A 23,767-nucleotide genomic window follows, 5' to 3' on the forward strand; every position below is an offset into this window, starting at 1 on the left:
TGACTGGGACAACCAGAACTTGGATAAAAATATGTAGTCTCATTGTCTTGAAAGATTTGAAGACAGATCTATCTGCACTAGAGTTCCGGGTTAACAAAGAAGCTAGGAAGTGAAGTCAGGAAAGGAAAGAGCAACAGAGAAGTCCCCAACTCGACATAAATATTCTCTGCCTAAATCTTAAGCTGACTCCTGAATTGCAGGCTTCAAGTGGTGTCCAGGAAGATCAGTTAAGGCCCAAAGAATACTTAAAGACTTCAACTTATCACTGCTCTAGGGGTGAAAAGGTCTGCAGTTTTTGAGCCAAGCTGACAAGTTAGTGTGAAATAAACAACACTCTCATTAGCAGGACATAGCAGAATTTAAAAAAAAAATCACAGAAGGAAAATACAGCTAACTTTATTTTGTTTTACATTTCAAATATCACTTTTTACTACTTTATCATGTATTTTGAAATTTGCAAATTTAACCCAAAACAAATTATTTAAATCAAGCCTTAACATCAAAGTTTGACAATATAAGATGATAGGACTTTACCCCTTCGGTTCTCCACTTTACAGCTTACCTGCTTACTTTACTGTGTCTTTCAATTTTATTAATGCTCATTTTGAAAAATGGCAATCAACAATTCTTCTCTTTATTTTATAATATGAGTTCTGAAGATGCTCTCAGGTCTCTTTTGCAATGCCTCATGAATACACAGCCATATGATGTTGCCATGTTCATCTTAACTTATACTGCTAATAAGAATCTAGGGATAGGATATAGTTTGACCATAACACATTTTTTCTCTTTTCCCCTACCACCATCCCTTTAACTTTGAGGCAGGGTTTAATTACTTAGCCCAGGCTGGGCTAAACCTCATAATCCTCCTGCCTCAGCCATATGTAACACCATGCACAGGAATTTTCTTCTCTATCCTGGCTTCTAAAAAGCTTGTATTCTGCCAGAATAGAAATTATAACTGCATTAGCATGGCATTGCTTCCTCCTAAACCATAGGGTTTTCTTTATAATGTTCCTCCACTCCTCCCAGTCCCATCCCAGACCTTCCCTTTTCCCCAGATACACTCCTCTTCTGGAAAAAAAAGAAGAAGAAAGGAAGCGCAGCTGGTGGAAGAGACGGGTACTTAGGGGGATGGGCGTGGTTAGAAGTAAACCTACACAACTACAGCCACCTCATTATTTGACAAAAACATTAAAACACATTAAAAACAACAACCACGAAAACCCAGCCTCTTTAACAATGGTGCTAGGGAAACTGGATATCCGCAAGCAAAAGAATGAAGCCAGGCCTCTCTCTCACCTATCATAAAAGTCAATTCAAAATGGACCAAACACCTTAATATGAAACTGGAGACAATTTTCTTTCCTCTCCTCCAGCCAAAACAGAGTGCAGTACGGAAAGAAAGTCAAAGATATAGGGGGTCCTGGTCCCCACCGTCGTGACGAAGCTGAAAATGTAGTGGCCCTGTTTTGGACAGGACCTGGAGTGCCCAAAAGCTCACCCACTTCATCAAATGGCCCCACTACATCAGGCTGCTGCCTCTGTGACTAAGGAAAGCTGTTGAGGTCAGGAATATGTCAGGAGTGTCCCTGAATGAAGAACTAGAGAGGCCACTGCATGAAGTTGTGAAGGTGAAGCCTGGATTGTCTTGGAAACACCAAGATGATGGAGATGCCAGAGCCTTGGGACACCTGCCAAGGAGAGTTGCTAACAGGGAGTGGAACCAGCCCAAAAGAAAGAAGTGTGTTCAGTCAACAAAGCTGAAAGGAGTTGGAGATCTGAAGACTGCTCTGACATCAGACATAGAGATGCAGAGTCTGGAGTTTGCCCAGCTGGTTTTTGGTCTTGCTTTGGTTCAGTATTTTCTCACTATGCTCCCTTCCCTACATTTTAGAATGGTAATGTATACCTTGTGCCATTTTTGGTTGGATGTATGTGATCTGCCTTTTAATTTTATTTTACAGATTAGAGTTAAGACTCTCAGAAGAGGCTTTAAACAGTTGAACTTTAGACATCATTAAGTTTAAGGATGTTATAGACTATGGGGACTTCTGAAGTTGGACTGAATATATTGTTGCATTATGATATGGATACAAGTCTTTGGGGGCCAGGAATAGAATGTGGTGGTTTGAAAAAAATTAAAAAGTAGTGGCACTAGTGGAAGGTGTAGCCTTATTGGAAGAAGTGTGTCATTGTGGAGGTGGGCTTTAAGGTCTCCTACGCTCAAGCTACTTTCAATGAGATAGACTACTTCCTATTGCCTGTAAGTCAAGATGTAGGACTCTCAGGTGCCATCATGTTGCACCATGAATAATGGACTGACCCTCTGAAAATATAAGTCATCTCAATTAAATGTTTTCCCTTTGTAAGAGTTGCCATGATCATGGTGTCTCTTCATAGCAATAGAAACCCTAACTAAGACAATATATGTATACAGAAAAAACATGTACATAAGTATTCATAGTAAGTTTATTTATAATAGCTAAAGAATATAAACAATTCAAATGTCTATCAAAAGATGTGTAGGTAAATAAATTGTGAGAAAACATCACTACAATGGGATATTATTTGGCTATAAAAACCAATGAAGTACTGATACATTCTATAATATAAGTTTGAAAAATTATGGTTCGTGAAAGAGGCCAGACACAGGAAGACCACACATTGCATGGCTGTATTTTCACTGAATGTCTAGAATAAACAAATCTAAGTTGGGTGCTCAGGGTTGGGAATGTAACTCAATGGCAGAATTCTTGTCTAGCATATGAAGGCCCTGATCCAAACTCCAACACCAGAAAAATAGCAATAATGTGATCAATATGTAAAGAGTCTAACAGTAATGATCCTGATACTTCAACATGTAACTTACAGAACATCTCTATAAAGTATTTTAATAAATAAAAACTCAATAACAAGTAGTTTTTTACATGAAACACTTTTCTAAATAAATTCTCACCTCTTTTGAAAGGTTTTTCATTTTCATCTTCATGATCCATTATTTCAGGTATTGAGTTTAATGATTCCTTCAGTTCTGATAGTAATAGAGTGGGAATTTCTTGTGTGGGGATTGTAGATATTAAGAATTCAAACTCATAAGGAAAAACTGATGGCTGAAATAATATAACATTAAAAAAACTTAAGGGATAGTTCCACATAAATATATTAAATGGGTGTGTTTGTTTAAACAGAGTCACACAAAATTTAAACTTAAGTAGTATTCTATTTTAGATGTTACACAGATGTTTAGCAGTCAAAAATAAATACATCTTACATGCAATTCTTTCTTTGAGTAATATTTTCTATAATCCCAACACCTTATCAATACACAGTATCTCTAATTATGTGTGTGTTATATTTTTGGTTAATAAAATATTTTGATATTCTAAATTAAAAAGAATTACTACAGAAAATAATAGAAAATGGCATAAGCTGAATAGCTGATAGAATGGAGTTCATTTCTACTGCACCCCAAAGACAATATTCTCCAGCAAGCGAGACTGAACCACTAGAATCAACAAGTGAGGGGGCTGGAGTCAGTAAGGCAATGAACAAACTAATGTCCTCACCAACCTGTCACATTTTATCTGTAATGAAGCCCTTGAAGTGCCCTTATGCACTGTGTGTGTATGTGTATCCTCTGAATGGATTAAGAAAAGGCCCAATGTTTAAAATTATTCTGTTTTCCACAAAACAAGATATGTGTGTTTAAATTAGAATGCCCATATAGTTAAGTTTATAACTTTTAAATTTAACTACTTAAATTTCTATGCCAAGTATAGTGACTAAAATTACTAACAGAGGTTTGAAAATTCTCTGTACCTGCACTTCCCACCAGACCAATTAAATCAGAATATAACTGGGTAGATCCAACTTCAACCTCAAGCTAAGGCTGAGAATCATTATTTGGAAGTTAATTTGGCTCCATAATTGACACATATTCAACCTAATATCAAAAAATTTTAGTATAAGGTTGTAAACACGCAAAATAAATTCCTAAAATTTATAAAGGTGTATTCCCTTCCTTCTACAAATACATTACAGAAAACAGATGTTACAATTCTATTGAAACATACTAGTTTCTTCTTACAAAAGGTCTCCTCAGCCATATGGAAATCTCTTACAGAAGGTTCCAACTGTTCTTGAACAGAGAAACACTCCCTTAAATAAAAAATAAAACAAGATTAGTTAAAGCTTACTAAAATCATTTAACAAATATTGCCAATCAAAACACACTAAGTTTAACATGTGAGCTGAGATGAAGTGATGGAACCCTTGCCAACAGCCTCTAAACCTATGGCTGTTCAAAGAATGACCTCATGTATAAAAGCATTATCAGGCAGTTACATACATGAACTGATCCTTTCCACGGAGCTGTTCTTTGAAATCTAAAAGCGGATCCTTAACCCGATAGAGCTTCAGTCTGCTCAAGATAGTATCCACAGTTGGTAGATAATCGTCCACTGCCTTATTTATAAAAATCAATTCCTCATCAATAAGTAATCCTGAAAAGAAATAAGGAATTAAAAATCTAATAGTTATACCAGAGAGCTAGAATTAAATATTAATGGGTTTTTCAAACACATTGAAATAATTAGTTCTCCTCTATACTATGAATATAAAACACAGAATATAATACCCAGACAAAAGGAATAGCTCAATAAAATATCGTATTTAGTACATGAAGATGGAGACAAATGTTCTGAAAGAGTAGTAGTATAATGGTATATACTTTATCAACAAAGACTGGCTTAATTAATAGAGGAAAATATTTTCTACTTGAAACTAGTACCAAAAGTGTAAAGAAATAAAAGTATTGGCCTCTGGCTGAGTCTGGTTTTCTGTTTTCGGGATCATCTCATCTGTGAGGACATACAATGAATGAATATGGTCTAGAAAGCCTACACTTGAAAGCACTGAGTCCATCATTATAAAGGAATGAAAACTATATCCTGAAGCATCTACTTGGAAATGATGACATACTTTTCATATTTAAAACACCACTGATAATAGTTAACTGATGAGCTGAAACTCCTTTTCTATCCCAACCTGCTATGCTTGTGCTACTTTAGAATCTTGGTTGGTTGTGTGAGCGTTTCTGAGCTATGCAAGGGAACAGTAAACTGGCCCCCTTCTTCAATAAGTTTCTCAGCAGAAAGGGAAAGGAAAATGCATGAAAGATGCCTTGAGTGTGAAGAATGGATTATCTTTCGTTCTGGGCAGTAGTCTTTCCGTTAAGTGGTGGCAGCAGGTCTCAGGAGAGGAATAGCATGTAGTTTTCAGGTAGTGATGTCTCATGACCAACTACCTAAGTGATATGTATGTACCTAGTTGATACGTGACAGAAGAGAAGCAGTCAGGGAGCATCCCTTGCCCATGCTGAATGTAAGAATCGAAGAACTTGTGATAAACTAGCCTCCTAAGAGACCACCCAAATACTTTAAGTTCCTGCCAATCTCATAATGTGATACTGCTGAAAGATCCTCAACCAAGTCCACATCAAAGCAGGGCTTATCTGAGAAAAATAGGGGCTGATTGTTCATATAATTCACCCATTCTGCAAAGTACTGATAAAGTCATGTTGAGGGTGAAAACAGCATTATTTATATGCCCATATCCTCTTTAATTCTCCGATCACAAGCTCTGGGGCTGTCACACCAGATAAAGCCACATCCTGATATTTTACTGCATGGGGCCATCTCATGTCACTGATGAGTCTTGTTTTCCAAGCATTCATCCTTCCTTGACCCTTTCAGTCCCCGAGATTCAACTACCATTTTTGATGTAGCCACTAGATGTCAGCATCTCACCACAGCCAGACAAAGGCTGATTTCACCAAGGCATGGTAGCTTCCTTATACAACTAAGGCTGTACTGTTATTCCCAGAGTTCTTACTTCATAGCAACTATGTGTGCTCCACACTGTTTTACTATGCTGTAGAAAATGACGTGCAGGAAATACAAATCTGGTCAATTATGAAAGAAGCAGGAAAAGAGGCTCAGTGACAAGAAGGAAGACAGGACGATTTTTTGAAAAAAATAACATCTGTCTGTATAGAAAAGTCAAGTTAGCTAGATTAAAACAGTAAGAATTCCATGTTTGTGTAGAAATTACTAAAATAATGATTTCCTAATGGGTAACCGTTGAGAATTTTTTTATAAATATTTTATTTATTTATTATGTTTACAATATTCTGTCTGTGTGTATGTCTGCAGGCCAGAAGAGGGCACCAGATCTCATTACAGATGATTGTGAGCCACCATGTGGTTGCTGGGAATTGAACTCAGGACCTTTGGAAGAGCAGGCAATGCTCTTAACCTCTGAGCCATCTCTCCAGCCCGAGAATTTTTTTTAAAAAATTGAATAAAAGGCAAGACAAACAATCCCCCACTCCCAACCCACCCCCAGTTAGGAAAGCTAATGAAAATATCCTAAATGACGTGATATTAAATTTCCAGAGGCGTGACTGGGAACATTTGGGGAAAGTGACTCCAAAGTAAATCCAGACAAATAAACACATGAAGTTGGAAAAAAACAAGAGAGAGACTGCTAACACACATCACAGGTCTGTCTATAAGAACTCAAACTATGTGATACCAACACACCAGACAGAACAATACGAAACCCAGAATAAAGCTGGAAATGGGTAAGAACTTAACACTTAATATAAGCAGAATTTCTGGTGGTGGGAAAGACTCTTAGCTAAATAATATTGAGACAAATGCCAAAATATTTTTAAAATATCCCTATTTTAAACATAAAAATATTTGATTTTTTTTTGTTTTGTTTTGTTTTTGTTTTTGTTTTTGTTTTTTTTTTTGGTTTTTCGAGACAGGATTTCTCTGTGGTTTTGGAGCCTGTCCTGGAACTAGCTCTGTAGACCAGGCTGGCCTTGAACTCACAGAGATCTGCCTGCCTCTGCCTCCCGAGTGCTGGGATTAAAGGCGTGCGCCACCACTGCCCGGCCATAAAAATATTTGAAATAAAGTTATATAAAACATTTAAAAATTAGTGGGTGCTGTGGTACACACCTAAAATCCCAGTACTCAGGAGGCAGAGGCAGGTATATTTTTGTGAGTTTAAAGCAGTCTGGTCTACACAGTGAGTTCTAGACCAGCCAGGACTATATAGCAAGACACTGCCTCAAAGCAAACACCTTAAACAAAAGAAAAGTTATATAATAGATAAGAATAAAGTAAAATTGTTCCAAGACAAATGCAATACAAAAATCTATAAAACAAAACACCAGCAGAACTGATCATATTAAAGTTAAATGCATTAGGAAACACTGGTATCTTTACATATAAAAACACATGCAAGAAAAAAAGGAGAAATCATTTCACAAAAGAAAAATAGCCAATACATACTAATAACTTTTAAATCTAAATAAATATACATTTTCCCATCACACTGGTTTATGTGCATTACCATGGTAACAGCAGTAACATATCCAATGATGATAAGGGTGGTATGAATAAGGTTTGTATTCTCAAATTATACTAGTGGTGCTAAAGCTAGGAACAAAATCATGGGAAACACTTCCACCGCCAAGATTAACCTCAGTGAAATGATGGGTATCTATGCACGTGTTTGACATGAGCAACATATGTAACTACAGAGAAAATATATTAGATTATGAAGATAATAAAGTAATGTTATGACAAGGACACCAAAGGAAAACAAGTTAAACATTATTTCCCCTTAGCTAATTGATTTTATCCAACAATAGCTTATAGTTTGCCACAAGAATAATAACAGCTCTTTGTGTTTAGCCTGATAGTTTTTATAAATCATCTCTCTACATATATAATTTAATATAAATATATTTTCATCTCCACAAAATTTTACAAGAACTATTTTAATAAATCAAGAGAAATTATTGGGAAAATAAACCATAATTCACCCCTAAGCCTCAATAACAGCTTTCCCCAAACTGCATCACATCAAAACAACAGCAAAACATCTGAGCTATTTTTTTCATGCTCAAAATACGCCCCCCCACCACACACTTTTCAAAACAGGGTGTCTCTATGTAGCCCTGGCTGCCCTGGAGCTTACTCTGTAGTGTGTGCCACCACTCCTAGGTATAGCATTTCTTAAATAGCAGGAGTGATTATATAAAAGACCTTCAAGTTTTGTCACTAAACACAGAATAGGCCATTATAATACAAGAAAGCCAGTTCTTGGCAAGCTGTGAAGAACTCGACTTGCTAGAGTGTAGATTGGAAAATAGTTTGGATAAAACATAATTTTAGTTGGTACTGACAACAACCTTTTAAAACCTGGTGCATTTCTTGGCCTAGTCTGACCACAACTCCATCTATGACTTGAACTTGGCTTTCACATATATTAGATGTTTTGAGAAATAACAAACAGGCATAACTTCAGAATCCAAAACTTAATGTCCCACTGCACTTCCATATCACGAGATCTGGACTCAAAGCCAATGACATTCCAGAACATGCTGGAACACACCATGTTCAAATCTGTACATTTTGAGTTTCAGCAAACTTAAACTACAAGAAATCAATTTGCGAAAAGTATATTAGTATGAAAGAGAAAATACTGTTAGCATGGCAAAACTCAGACCTGGAACCATGCAGGTAGATTTAAAATACAACTGAACAACGGCACATAGAAATGATCTACGTACATTAATAGGAAACGTCTTACCACTTCCTACCTTGGTGCTCGGCTTTCACTCCCGGGTAGTGTGGGGAGCACTTGATAGATGTAAAGTCTTCTCTGTGGTCCTTACTGAGGGATGAGCTGACATCCTCTATTCCAGTTGGAGAGTTTGGATTGGAACTGGGAACAATTTCCTCAAACGTACCGTTAATTATCATTCCTGTAACTGTCTTTCTGTGACATAAAATTATTGATTGTATATGTATATATCTGAAGGCATTTTTATTAGTAAGTAGTACATGTTCACCATGTAAAATTTGCCAAATTCCAATGGATACTAAGAAAAATTATCTGTAGCTCCACTTGAAAGGAATGCAAAATTATACAAATTTCTAATTACACAGTATTTACATATATAGTAATCTATAACCTGTTTATTCCTACCCAGCTGTCCTTCTATTTGAGTGAAGAGCAGAAATCCATTTATCATTGCTATATTTTGGATCTTGTATAACTTCTCGAAGGTCCATGTGTTAAAGGCCTGGCGTGCTGAGTGTCATTACTGGGAGGCAGGAGAGCTTATAGAGACAGAACCAGCTGGGAAGTGTGGAGCCCTAGAGGGATGTCCTTAAACAAGACAGTGGGACTCTGACCCTTCCTTTTTCTCTCCCGCTTCTGGTCCACTCTTGCTCTGCCATGGTCTCCTGCCACTGTACTGGCTCACCACAGGCCCAGACCAATGGAGCATGCTCAGAAACTCTAAAACTGCAAACCAAAATAAATCCTCTCTAAGTTAATTGTTCCAAGTGCTCTGTTAAAGTGATGAAAGCTACCACACTTAATAGTAACTGTCAGTTACTTCATCAGCTCTCCCTTCCTGGAAGTTGAAGGTTCTTGTCACTGTTATTAGGAGCAATAATACAAAGACCATTTTTGTATGTTTAGCCAATCATTTCCCCAAAATGCACTTCCGAAAAACAGAAGAAGTTTGGGAGAAGTTACATAGATTCATTTTTATTTATTTATTTGCAACTTCTGCCACTCATTACCAGACTTCCATTTTATTTTATATTCAATATCACTCAGATCTTCCCCTCCTAACCCCCACCTCATTGTTTTATCCCAGCCCCCAAGCCCAAGCAGCCATTCCCTGGGAACCCTCAGGCCACTCCAGCCCAGGAAACCTGTAGGCTAACTGCAGATCTTTACCCCTCTCTCAGTTCCTTCAAGTCCAAATCCCCCTCCCCAGTCTTATCCCTGGCTCTGTAGCAGAGCACCTGCCCCTTCCACCTCCAACTCCAGCAGATACTCCCTGGAGCCCTTGGGTCGCTCAGGCCAAAGAAGCAAGTAGGTTAACTACATATCCTCACCCCTCCCCCAGCTCCAACAGGTCCAGTCCCCTAATCTCACCCCATCCCAATTTCATCTTTAGCTCATCTGCTGACTTCCTGCTGTAGCCTCTCCTCACTCTTTGCTCTTATTCTCAGGGGCTAAGCAGGTTCTGGTGGAACACTCTGCCTTCCTCCCTCCTAGCCCATCCACATTCCTAAATGTCAGCTCCCAATACCTAGAAACACATTTTACCTGGAACCCCCAGTGACCTCACCTATCAGGAACCCAGAAGAATTTCCTATCAGGCAACACATAGCCACCATACTCTCCTAAGAACAAGAGAGGGCATCAGAAACCCAGGAACAAAACAAAACATCTACCCAACATAGACAAGACCAGATATCAACACCAAGAATTAATATCTTCCCAAATCCAGATGTCTAGGCACCAGAATAAAAAACACAATCAATAACAGCCAGGACAGTATGTTTCCATGAGAGCCCAACAACTGCCACAGCAGGCCCGAGTATGGCAATGTAGCTGAGCACAAGAGGGATCACAAAACAGCCTTTATGACTATGACAGAGCTCCTTAAAGAGGAAATGAGTGAGTTCTTAAGGAATCATCTACAAATCCAGCCATGCAGAAGGAGCTACAAAGAAAAAACTCCAACCGAAACAGGTTAACCACACCAAAAAAAAAAAAAAACAACGTAAGAAATAAATAATCCCAGACAAGAAAATCAAGACAGAAAACACACACATACACACTCCACTGTCTGAACATGGTCACAAGGATGAGCCATGGTGAACAATGCCTTGGGGAACTGTGAGAGGCTCCAGGGAAAAGGCAGGGGGCCTTTTACCTCAGGTGCATTTTGTTCCCTGGATTGGTCTTGGATATGAGTTCGTGCCTTCTGTGACAAACATTTACATTTAATTCATAAGATATGCTTTTTCTTTTTGGATGTCAGAGCACAGCTATAGAAACCAATCTGGTCAATGTGCCCTCAATCTGGATACGGCCTTCTGCCTTGTGTTCATGCTTTCCAGATATAATCTATAGTCTGTGCCAGGCAATTGTGTTTAAATTGGTCTGTTCTGAGAAAATTCCATGAAAGGGCTGCTCTGTCAATGTTTAGTACATGCTTACTGGCGTTTATTTACGTGTTTTTGTGAACTCAAACAACCTTCCTCAGAACATTGCTTCCTTTGCTTTATCCGCGTATAAAGCAGACTGCAAATGAAGTCAGGCTGTCTGCAGCATGAGACTGCAGTCTGCCCCATTCTCTCGGGTCCTCAGATCTCAGGTTCTGCAGACAAGATCTGCAGAGGTTGGCTGGAAAGTCCACACACCACAGGAGCAAAGTCAGAGGAATCAACAGACACTGCTCATCGATAGCTCTCAACATCATAGGCCCTAATTCTTCAATAAAAAGACTAGCAGTACGGATGCAAAAATCAGAATCCATCATTCTACTGCACCAAGAAACAAACCTTAATATAAAAAGTAGACATCACCCCAGGAAAAAAGAATGGAAAAGGATATTGTAAGCAAATGGACCTAAAAAGCAAGCTGGTGTAGCTGTGTTAGTATCTGACAAAACAGACTTCAAATCAAAGCTAATCAGAAGAGATAGGGAAGGACACTACATATTCATTATAGGACATTAAAGTTTTTAACATCTAAGCTCCAAACCCAAGGGCCCCAAAGTTCATGAAAGAAACACTACTATAACTGAAATCACATATTGACCCTCACACACTGATAGTGGGAGACTTCAATACCCCTGTCTCACCAATAGACAGGTCATCCAGATAGACACTAAACAGAGAAATGTTGGAGCAGGCAATGTCATAAACCAAATGGACCTAGCCAATATTTACAGAACATTTCACCCAAACACAAAAGAATATACCTTCTCAGCACCTCATGGAACTCTCTCCAAAATTGACTGCACATACTGGATATCAACAACAGAAAGAGAATGCTTACAAAGTCATGGAAAATGAACAACTTACAACTGAATGAACAATGGGTCAAGACAGAAATTATGAAATTAAAGGCTTTCTAGAATTGAATGAAAATAAATACACAACATACCAAAACTTAAAGGACACAATGAAGGCAGGTTTAAGAGGCAAGAACTAAGCCCCTAATTATAAAAAAATGGAGAGATTTCATACTAGTAACTTAACAGCATGTCTGGAAGCTCTAGACCAAAAAGAAATCACACCCAAAGGAGTAGACAGCAAGAAATAGTCAAACTCTGGGTTTAAAATAAGAAAATAGAAACAAACAAGAGAAAAAAATACAAAGAATCAATGAAACAAAGAGTTGGTGCTTTGAGAAATTCATTAATATTGACAAACCCTTATCCAAATTAATTAAAAGGCAAAGAGAGAATATCCAAATTAACAAAATTAGAAATGAAAAGGGGGACATAACAACAGACACCAAGGAGATTTAAAGAACCACAAGGACATACTTGCAATGTAAATCGAAACTATTTGGAGATTTCATCTTATACCTATCAGAATGGCTAAGGTCAATAAAACAAGTGACAGCTCATGCTGGTGAGGATGTGGAGCAAGGGGAACGTTCATCCATTGCTGGTAAGAGTGCAAATTTGTACAGTCACTTTGGAAATCAGTGTAGCAGTTTCTTCAGGAAAATTGAATTGATCTACCTCAAGACCCAGCTATGTCACTCTTGGGCATATACCGAAAGGACACTTCATCCTCCCACAGAAACACTTGCTCAATCATGTTCATTGCTGCTCTATTCATAACAGCCAGAAACTGGAAACCACCTAGATGTCCCTCGGCAGATGAATGGGTACACAAAATGCAGCCCATTTACACAATGGAGTACTATTACTCAGCTGTTTATAGAAGATGAAATTCACAGATAAACGGGCAGAAAAAGTCATTCTGTGTGAGGTAACCCAGACCGCATATATATGAATATTAGATATTAAGTCAATGACAACTAAGCTACAGCCTGTAGAACCACAGAGGTTAGCTTTAGAGTGAAGGACTGGGGAGATAGATAGATCTCCTCAGGAAACGGAAAAGAATAGACAGTTGTGGTTGGGTGGGGTGGGGGCTGCAAAGGGAGGATTGAGTGGGAAAGGGAAAGAGAGGGATGAGGGAGGGAATACAAGGAGAGACAGCTAAAATTAAGGGCCATTTGAGGGGTAGTTTGGAAACAATATAGTAGAAGCTTTCATATATATATATATATATATATATATATATATATATATATATGCGATATAAATGAAATCGCCAACTAATGGAGGAGACAGAGCCCCAGATGGCTGTCCCTTGTCACCAAATGAAGCTTCCAGTTCCAGGATTGGGGTTACTTATAATTGAGTTGTTAGCCAAAGGGGTCCCATGTGAATCCCCAAACAACCCAGGCTGTTTTTAAGACTATAGGTTGCTCTCCACAAACAGATAGCAAGGCCCCATTTTTGAAGACAACACCTACACAACCCATTGAAGATGGAAAGTTGGGCTGGCTCCTACATACAACCTCAAAGTCTTTAGTACAGGAAGGCAGTCTGCACACTACCAAAGGAGAAATGTAAATACCAACCCAGCCACAACTCTTTGATCTACAATGGTGCCCTGCCTGCAACATGTGCCAGGGCAATGGTGGTACACGCTTGATGGGGTAACCAACCAATATCTGATTTGACTCAGGTCCCACTTCACAAGATGGAACCCATAGCTGATACTGCTTGGAGGATCAAGAGCCTGAACCTAGAGAGCCCAGGGACCCAAGACAAAACCAAATACTATTTCTAAAAACAAAACCAAAAACATAGCAATAAAGTACCTCCTAATGGCATTCTGTTATGCTCATAGATCAGTGCTTTGCTCAGCCATCACTAGAGAAGCCTTCTCCTGCAGCAGATAGGAACAAATACAGAGTCCCACAGATAGACATTAGGCAGAGAGGGATATTGAAACTAAACAGGATGTCTGCATCAAATCCCTCCCCTCGAAGCTTAGGGAACTCGGTGGAAGAGAAGGCAGAAAGAGTATTAGAGGAGCCAGAGAGGATGGTAGACACCAAGAAAACAAGTTCCTAAATCAACATGCATGGGTGCAGAGACTGAGGCAGCATTCACACGGTCTGTATCATTCTGGAACAGATGGGGTCCTAGAGCTGAGAGAAGTAGACACCGTGCCCTCATCCCTAACCCAGAAGTAATCTCCAGTTGATAACCACTTCCAAAGGAAAATTTAGTTTCTTTGGAGGATCATATCAGAACTTCTCCTTTAAAAAAGGATTTTTTAATCTTATTTTCATTATATATATATATATATATATATAATCTTTCCTTTTATATTACATATATATTTACCCATATATATAATATAACACACACAAGCACACACACACACACACACACATATACATTTATTTATTTGGGGCTGGAGAGATGGCTCAGAGGTTAAGAGCACTGACTGTTCTTCCAGAGGTCCCAGTCCAGTACCCCCTTTAGTGTTTTAATGGGATTCTTAAGTGTGTGAAGAAGTGAGTCTCTGTTTCTTGTGCTTTCTCTCAAACTTGTATCCTTCTGTTTCTTTTGTTCAATTCCAACATGTTCATTTATGTTTGCCTTATCTTACTATCATCCTCAGAAGCCTGCTTGTTTTCTACTGAGAGACAGAAGCAGGTGGATATGGATGGGAGGGGAGAGTGAGTGGAATGCGGAAGGGTAGAGGGAAGGAAAACTATAATCAGAATATATTATGTGAAAAAAATTCATTTTCAATAAAAGGGAAAATCATAGAAAAACCTCTGTAAAATTTCTCCCTTATTCTTGAAGAAAATACAAGATACAAGAAGAACTAGTTTAACACTCCCAGATCTGTATGTATTAATCATTGAGAGTAATTGCTTATATGTGGATCTTCATAGACTTCTGAAGCTAGGCCTTTAGCTAGTATGTTTAAAGAAAAAAGTATCATTGACACAATTGGTGCTTGGTAAAATACCCAGACAACTCTCTTGACACAAATGGCATGAAGATCAATTTTTCCTGGTCCTCCTTGCTTCTCCTTTTCCAGCATTATCGTTTTCTTTCCGCTGGAACCTCCTCCTTTGCCTAACCCTTGAATAGTGGAGTTTTTGAGATGTCCCATCAGCACCGTTTCTGCTTTCTTTCATTATCATTGATGGGGGGGGGTATCACTTTACCCATTGTGATGCATTAATTCCTTAAAAATTCCTGCCGATGAGTCTCTACAATGTGCGGACTCTACTCTTGGAACTCGCACTGCACTAGGAAACAGAGTCTTGTTCTCACAAGTTCATCTCAAGGACAGATGAACAGCTAAGTAAACATCAGCAGTGAAAAGTGAAGTATACTTAATATCACAAGCCATGCAGGCATCGAGTAATAGCCATGATGCTGGTGCACTTAGAGAATGCAGCTAGTCTAAGGCCCACTGAGGAGCTATTTTGGGAGCTACCTGCAAAATGATGGGAAGTGAGCCATAAAAGCCTAAAGCAGGAAACAAGCTTGGTGGATTCTAGGAAAAAGAGGAAGGTCTGAGTAACTGGAATAGAGGCGGCAGACAGGCAGAGAAGAAACCATTAAAGACTTTGTAAGACATGGCAAGTACTCAGGATTGTATTCTGTTTGTTGGGACACCATTTGTGGGTTATAGTTAGGTTTATGTCTTTTTAAAAATATTTTTAATTGAAATAGAAGTGTATCAATTTCCCTCCTTTTCCTTCCACCAGTTCCTCTCATGTTCCCAACTCTTAGGTTAATAGCCCCCCTTTCTTTCTTTCCCTTTTCTTTTTTTTTCCAAGACAAGATTTCTCTATATAACAGTCCACTTCCTTCTCTTTGAATATATTTGTTAGACACACACACACGTAACATGCTGTGTCCATTTTTGTTGTTTCTGTGTCTCTGCACTGGAAAGTCAGTAAGAGGGACTAAGAGTAGGACAACTTCATAGAAGAAAATAAAGGAGTAAATTCTTATGACATTACAGTATATAAACTTTTCTTACCTATAATATTAAGTGCACTCATGACAACAAAAACCACCCAAGTTGAACAATATCAAAGTTTGAAAGTGTGCTCCAAAGGATAGCATCAGGAAAGTGAAAAGACAAGCCAGAGGACAAAGCGTATTTGTAAACCACACACCTGAAGGAAGAATATACACCAAACACTCAAAAGCAAGCAGGCTTTTGCCCCTCTGGTTTCTAGTGGGAAGTAAAAGGCAGAAGAGTAATAGCTTGGAACCCTTCCCTGCTGGACCAGTTTGGAAGTGGCAGGACACATCCGCCAAAGGTTTTGTTTCTTTAAGCTGGAGAGGCGATGACTTCCTGTGATCCCAACCCTATAGTTATTTTTGTGTTGTCCTCTAACTCGCTAGAACAGCTATAATACAAAGGACAGATGATAAAGTACTTTGTAGGAGTATAAATAGTACAGCCTATTGGATCGCACCTGGCAGTTCCTCAGTTAAACATGAGTTACTGTGTGACCCAGTAATTCCAATCCTAGATAACTGTTTACGCAAAAACAAGTATACGAATGTTAACAGTAGAATTACTCATAATTGCAAAAAGCAAAAACAACCTTCATGTCCTTTCTAATGAATGGGGTAAGTGAAATGTGATCTATCCATACAGCAGACTATTAGTTAGAATAAAAATAAATGAAATATGGGTACAAACCACACACTGCCAAACTGCCCTTGTACTTTATATTCAATGTCTGCTTCTCAACATCATTATCCAAACTACTATATTCTGTTCTGCAATCAAGGCCCAGTTTTTTAAAAATAAGCTAAAACCTCAACTAGACATTTCTAAAAGGTAGACTCATGGCGAACTACATAAAAATATGTTTAAGATAATTAGCCACCAGGAAAATGTAAATCAAAACTACAGTTATGTCTCTTCTTAGACAGCCCTTTTCCTATAGCTGCAGCTCTCGCTAGGTAGGTGACTGTTCCATCCCATTACACTTTCAGGCATGTTTTATTCTCTGACCCAAATATTTTGTGTCAAGGAGGCATCGCCTCAATGCCAAGCCCAAGCTCAGCTCCTGTCTTTTTGAGAAGCTGATCTCTCCTACTTATACACACACAGGCCTACCATGTTAACTGAACAAAGATCTCAGAGAGCCTTAGACCAGCAGTAGGACATCTAGGAACAGGATTTTAAAATGGAGACTCTCAGGCCCAACTCATACTGGCTGAATCCGAAGTTACATTTTGCTGAGATTCTCAGGAGATTCACATATGCAGGGAACATGAGTCCCTTGTCATCACACCAATGACGGCAGTGAGTGAGGGTAAAATGAAGCCAAGCTGCTAGCACTTGAGTCTTCCATCTTCGAATTCACAGTGCAGGGAACTGGATACATGCATCTTTTAGCTTCCTCGTTGCTCAGGGGCTACTCAAGGGGTAAACATGGCCTTTATCATATTCATCATATTCTTAACTTGACTAGTAAAGTCGTAGGTGATACAAATAGAATATTTGGGCTCACTTAATCAAGAGTCTAGATACAATTAAATGTGGTGGGGTTTTTGTTCTTCTTTTAATTGCAATTAAATATTTACATTATAAAATTTGAAAATATGAGTAATAACAAAAGTCTGATGCACATTCCGCATGAACTAAACCATTAATGATCTGGATTAGAACTGAGAAGTATAGTTTCTGTGCTGACACTGTACAGGCAGCTTCCCTTTGTGATTGCCCCATGTCCTACTTCTGCCGCGTGCTCTGCACAGGGCTTGTGATGATTCACTTCTAAGTCTCTGCTCCGTTTTGTTTCTTGAAGGAATAACTACACCTTTTTTGTTTTGTATCCTGTATATGCACATGAATATGCAAATATATGAAGGATGACTAAACCAATAAGCAATATTGATAAATATACTAGAAAATAGTCTTAAGTCTGCATTTTTAATAAAGGAAGTTTAATAATAAAATAAAGAGTTTTGCTCAAAAGATTGACATATTGACTAAAAGTATAATACCACTTCATTTCTGTGTATCTTTTGAAACATCAATGAAGAGACTAATAACGTATGGTAAATGAGGGAAGGACACAAAGAGGCTATAAATAATTTCCAACTAGCCTCTTCTTTGTGTTTGCAATGAGGGCATTTTTTCAGACTAAAGTAAAAATGTGTGAGAAGGTCAATGGGCTTTTCCCGGTGTCTGGAGAACTTACTGTTTATCTTCTACAGATAAAGGGATTAGGGACACATACTTCTCAGGAAAATCCTCCACACAGAACCTTGTTGTCCACTGTTCCAAGACTGAATCATCTGTCACCTCCGGATATGAAGCAGCTGAGGCCAAAATGAACAGGCAACATTAGTTTCTAAAACATCCTTTTACTCTTAACATAAGAAAGCCAAACATCCATCATTTTCATTATGGAGTTACCTTTACTTGTTCAAACATACACTTACTTTTCCAAAGTGGTATCTGATTCTCATCATTATAATCTGCTTCCTCCCAAAAGTATCGTCTGAGTATACTAATAACTCCCTCCTTTTCATAGCTTCTCTTTGCTTAGACACCACTATGCCCAGATCACCCTGTTCAACAGTTCATGCTTTGCCTTATGAGGCCTTCATTAATCATTCCAGTTCATTCTGATGTTCTCTCCTTGAAGGTCCATGATATGGCAAGTATAGCTTTGGTATTTAATCATAGCTCTATATTGAAATTTTATGCATCTATAGATTACTTCTTAGATTAGATCCTTGATTCCTTAAGAAGAGGACATCATATTCTTGCCCCAGAATATGCAACTATGCACCTGTATATTCTACCATGAGTAATATCCCAGTCCGAGTGTCTTCTTCCCAGCATTGTTACTTTGAAGATGTTACATCTTCATCCATGCCTCAGAGAAAAACAGTGGCCTTAGGTGGGAACACAGGCCACAGACACCAACATGGCCTCTGTGGGGGAGCACAGGCCACAGACATCCACATGGCCTCTGGGGGAGCACAGGCCACAGACATCCACATGGCCTCTGGGGGGAGCACAGGCCACAGACATCCACATGGCCTCTGGGGGAGCACAGGCCACAGACATCCACATGGCCTCTGGGGGAGCACAGGCCACAGACATCCACATGGCCTCTGGGGGGAGCACAGGCCATAGATGTTCACATGGCCTCTGGCAGCAACACAGACCACAGTAGCAAAAAACAGGGACACTAGGGGGCTGGAGTGGTTAAGAGCATTGCCTGCTCTTCCAAAGGTCCCGAGTTCAATTCCCGGCAGCACATTGGGGGCAGAGCCTGCATGAGCTCCAAGCCGCTGCACGCCACCCTGTGGGCCCCACTTCCCGTACCTGTCACTGCTGCATCTCTAGTTCTGCCTCTCTTTGTGCACGCCACTCATTCTACCCTTTCCCGCCTCTCCGTAGCACATTCATCCATCAAAGTGGCATTGCAAGCTGTTGTGTGTCACACAGTAAAATTTTTTTGCCCAAACAGTTTTACATGCAAATACTTACGGCAAGGGGTCATTGGTCTGGTTCAAGGTTTGGGGTAAACACAGCCATCACTGAGACCTGTCTCTGACTTCCTGCGGTTACCCAGAGGCAGGGTGACCTTGAAGTTGAGCAGCACTGCTGGAAGCACCCCCACTCCAGCCCCAGACCTTGGCACACCTCTCTGTCCTTCCTGCTCCCCTCCAGGGCAAATCGCAAGAGCTGAAGTGGTGGTGGCTCCCTGCTGTGGGCCTAGGACTGACCCCACTGAGCAAGACGAGCTCCCCCACCCTCCCCTGCTGCTGCCTCTAGTTTAGCTTCTCTCCACCACGCGTGGCCCCACTCTACCATTTTTTTTTTCCCAATTTCATGAGACCACTTTTTGAAAGCATCTTCCCATGAGACCTGATCTGCTTTAGTTGTCCTGGAGACATTGCACGCTCTACAGACTCATCTTCCTCTGCCTCTGTGGCTCTGTGGTCCCTCCAGTGCTGGTGGCCACCACCATCTTAAATTGAGGACTGCTTCATTGTTAAATTTTACTTCAAAGAGGCAGCACTTTTATTACTGGAAATCCTATTGCTCTTTTCATGGTACTCAATAGACTTATTTCCAACGGAAAAAAACAAAGGTTTTACATCATACAAGCATTTCTTAAGTGTTGCCCAAATCCATTCTCCTCTTACTATACTCCAAGGATACAATGTGTGTGTGGAGGTCAGAATCAGTTCTCACATCCCATCACATGGATTCCAAGGTTCAAATTCAGGCTGTGAGGTTTGGCAGCAAGAATCCTTACCCACTGAGCAGTCTTGCTAGGCCCCAAGTCTCTACTTTTGACTCCCAGCCCCCAACCCTTCCCATTTTTTTAGAAAACCAGAATTGTCTTTCTGAAATATAATTTGGTTTCTCTTATTCCTTTTCTTAAAACTGTCCAAGGGTTTCTCATATTTGCAATTTTTTAGCCAGTCTGAGCTGCTACAGCACACATCCTAGAGACTAGGTGACACAAGCTGAGACCATTTACTCAGCATGGTAGGGTAGGAAGTGCAGGAACAAGACGTCAGCAGATTAGGTATCTGAAGGAGAGTCTCTTCTACTTCGTCTTGCTATGTCCTCAAGACAAAAAGGAAAAGTGGATCCTTTGGGATATTTTATACAGGAGCACTAATCTCAAGCTTCATGACCTCTCCTCTGATACAATCACAATGGGGCTTAAATTGAGTCGTGTGGTCTCGAGGGCACACAAACGTTCAGGCTATTGTTCTACAGAGTCTTAGACCACATAAAATTTGTTCACATCGATCTCCTCCTTTTCCTTCTTCAGTCATACGGCCTAATTTTCTTAGTTTACTACACTGAAGTAACTGGTATGATATAAAAACATACCTCTTGTCCATGGACTTCTATATTCATCATCAATAACGTTTTTATCTTGATTTAAACACGGAGGGATCGGAAGCAATAAAGCATCTCTGCAAATCCTTTCTTTAACTGTGTTCTGCATGAAAATGTAAAATCATTTTAACATACACTATTTACTAATAATCAGAATATTATTGTTATAAGCTGATATAATTTCTTTAAAACTGATACATTTGTCATAAAATGTCCAATTAAAGAACCATGTAATTGAGGATAATATAAGCAAGTTGTCTTACAAATATTTTTCTATGATACACTAAAATATATGTGTGCTAGACCAAAAAAAAGTATTACATCACTTAGCAATAGATAGATTTTCACTATCTCAGAATAAGTGGAATAAAAGATCATTTAAACTGATCTACATAAAATGAGGATCAAAGATACACGGAAACAGGAAAAAACCTTGATTAGTACTTCATTTAAAAAGGAAGTAATAAGAAACAATTTACATCTAATAAATTGTGTTTACGATTACTTCTGAGGTAAGTTTTTCATAAACTATATGATAACACAGAAGGCATTACTTTTCTTCTTTGGTCAGAAAGGAGCTAATTTGTGAAAACATGAATTAGTAAGACATCTCTGACTCCTTGGATATTCAGATCATTTTTTTCTATTGTCTGCTAAGCAATTTTATTTTGCCAGATCTTCATATTGTTATTTGAGTGGCTCTTAATACACCTTAATCAGCTTTATAATGTCTCACACCTTCTGCAAGAGCTGACATTTCTCAGCCTCCACCATGGAGTGCAATACACCAGCATTAATAAGTAACCATGAGTTAAGAAAATATCTTTGACGACTCTTAAGTATCTGCATTTTTGCAAGTAATCCAAGCATATGTTATAACTGCATATTTGTGTCTCTCAGTTATGAGAGAATAAATAAAACCTAAAGATGACTATATCTATATTTTTTTTAATCTCATAAAGTGTAACTGAGTTTTAGTTTACTGCAATATTTTTGTACTGGTCAATGGGGAAGGTTAATGTAATAACGGAAATGAAATTTTAACTTGTCATTTAAGGTCATAAGAACAATAAACTATTACGTGATCTCCTGCAATATATTTATTAACAATATACCTGGACTTGAAATTCCTCTCTGACATCTTTTCAAGACACTCAGCTTCCCTTGACATTATTTTGCTACTGGTGAAGCTGTAAAACCTGTATTTGATGTGTGGGTACTTACACTGATCAAATGACATAATCCACTAGATGGGCAAAGTATCTTTTTCATCAAGACACACTGTTATTGTCACAACAACAATGACTTGGATTACTTTTGTACCCGTTCTTTCTTTTTATGTGTGTATTCTTTTCTTTTTTTGAGATGGGGTACCACTGTACAGCCCCGGGGTGGTTTGAAACTTATCTTGCTGTTTAATTTTCCAAGTAATGGGATTATAGGCATGTGCCACCATTTCCCATGTCTCTTAAAGGAAGACCACTTCAGAATGTTAGTAAACATCCTCAAAACTTGTAAAAGTCTCGTTATTTTCTTCAGGTAGTTTCATACTTACTTTGCTATTCAATTATTTAATTCAAAAGTCCCTTACAAAAGTGGACTTTTAAAGATACATTAAAAGTTGAAACTAAGGCCTGGTGTGATGGTGTACACCTTTAATTCCAGTACTAGGGAGGCAGAGGTGGGTGGATCTCTGTGAGTTTGAGTTTAGCCTGGTCTACAAAGTGAGTTCCAGGGCAGCGAGGACTTCAAAAAGAGACCCTGACTTAAAAAACACAAACAAAACAACATAAAAATGTTGAACTAGGGCGGGTGAGATGGCTCAGAGATTGAAGGCACTTATCACCAATGCTGATGAGCTGAGTTTGATCCCCAGGACCCACACAACAAAAAGACAGAATCAACTCTTGCAAGTTGTTCTCTCAACCTGTTCATACACACTACGGCAAGAATATGTATACACACAGACACACACACACACGCACACACATACACACTACGGCAAGAATATGTATATACACAGACAGACACACACACATACACACTACGGCAAGAATATGTATACACACAGACAGACACACACAAATACACACTACAGCAAGAATATGTATACACACGCACAAACATACACACAATGAGTATTTAATTGCTATAAAACCTAAAGTAATTTTAATGACCCTGAAAGCAACTAAAGATTAACCTGTGGATTACCGAAAATTATCATATACTAGATACACATAATATGTTTTCAAGAATATTTCTTAGTAAATGGATAGAAGGCAGTAACATCATACCTCGTGTAAATAGTCGATTGCATAATATTTGAATGCCGAAAACATAGCTCTTCCCTTCAAAGACACACAGAGTTCACTATCTAGAAATAAAAAAAATAAAATAAAATAAATGTTGGAAAAATAGCAAAGCTGAGAATAAAGGAAATCTCTCTTAACCACAAATCTTTGGTTCACTTATTTTTCAAAAGGCCCTAAATTATAAAAGTAAAGTATAAAGTAACATTTATTTTTGTGGTTGAAAATCTAATATGAAAATAATATGTTATTATACATTTTTCTATATTTTCTCTTGTAATTTAATTTATACAAGCTGGTTCAAATATGTTTAATATGATAATTTAGTTGAAAGGAAGCTGGAGTCAGTGGCAAAGACTGACACGATATTTTATCTAGGGTTATTATGCTTTGCAAATGATTTTGAAATTAAATAACCAAGGTCAAAACTCTGTCATGAAGAAGTAGAGGGCTGGAAAGATGACTCAACAGTTAAGGGCACTGACTGCTCTTGCCAAGGACCCAGGTTTGAGCACCAGCACCCACCTGTCAATACTGTCTGTTACTCCAATTCCAAAGGACCTGAAGCCCTCTTTTGACCTCCAAAGG

General features: G+C 38.7%; 1 protein-coding gene across 1 annotated transcript in view; it reads right to left on the reverse strand.

Moving 5' to 3' along the window:
* Shoc1 (shortage in chiasmata 1) overlaps positions 1-23,224 on the reverse strand; it is a 65,439-nt gene extending 42,215 nt beyond the window's left edge. Inside the window, exons 1-7 of the mRNA XM_041657170.1 lie at positions 23,165-23,224; positions 20,862-20,973; positions 18,232-18,313; positions 8,684-8,862; positions 4,352-4,505; positions 4,077-4,161; positions 2,960-3,113 (exon numbers count right to left, since the gene is read on the reverse strand). Coding sequence (XP_041513104.1) covers positions 2,960-3,113; positions 4,077-4,161; positions 4,352-4,505; positions 8,684-8,862; positions 18,232-18,313; positions 20,862-20,973; positions 23,165-23,209 — 811 coding nt within the window. The 5' untranslated portion in view covers positions 23,210-23,224. The remainder of the gene's footprint in view (positions 1-2,959; positions 3,114-4,076; positions 4,162-4,351; positions 4,506-8,683; positions 8,863-18,231; positions 18,314-20,861; positions 20,974-23,164) is intronic.
* Positions 23,225-23,767: the final 543 nt, after the last annotated feature.

Source organism: Microtus oregoni, unplaced genomic scaffold, assembly GCF_018167655.1.
Source record: "Microtus oregoni isolate MIOR12 unplaced genomic scaffold, Mior012 000008F_ref0000371, whole genome shotgun sequence".
In the NCBI taxonomy this organism is placed as follows: Eukaryota; Metazoa; Chordata; class Mammalia; order Rodentia; family Cricetidae; genus Microtus; species Microtus oregoni.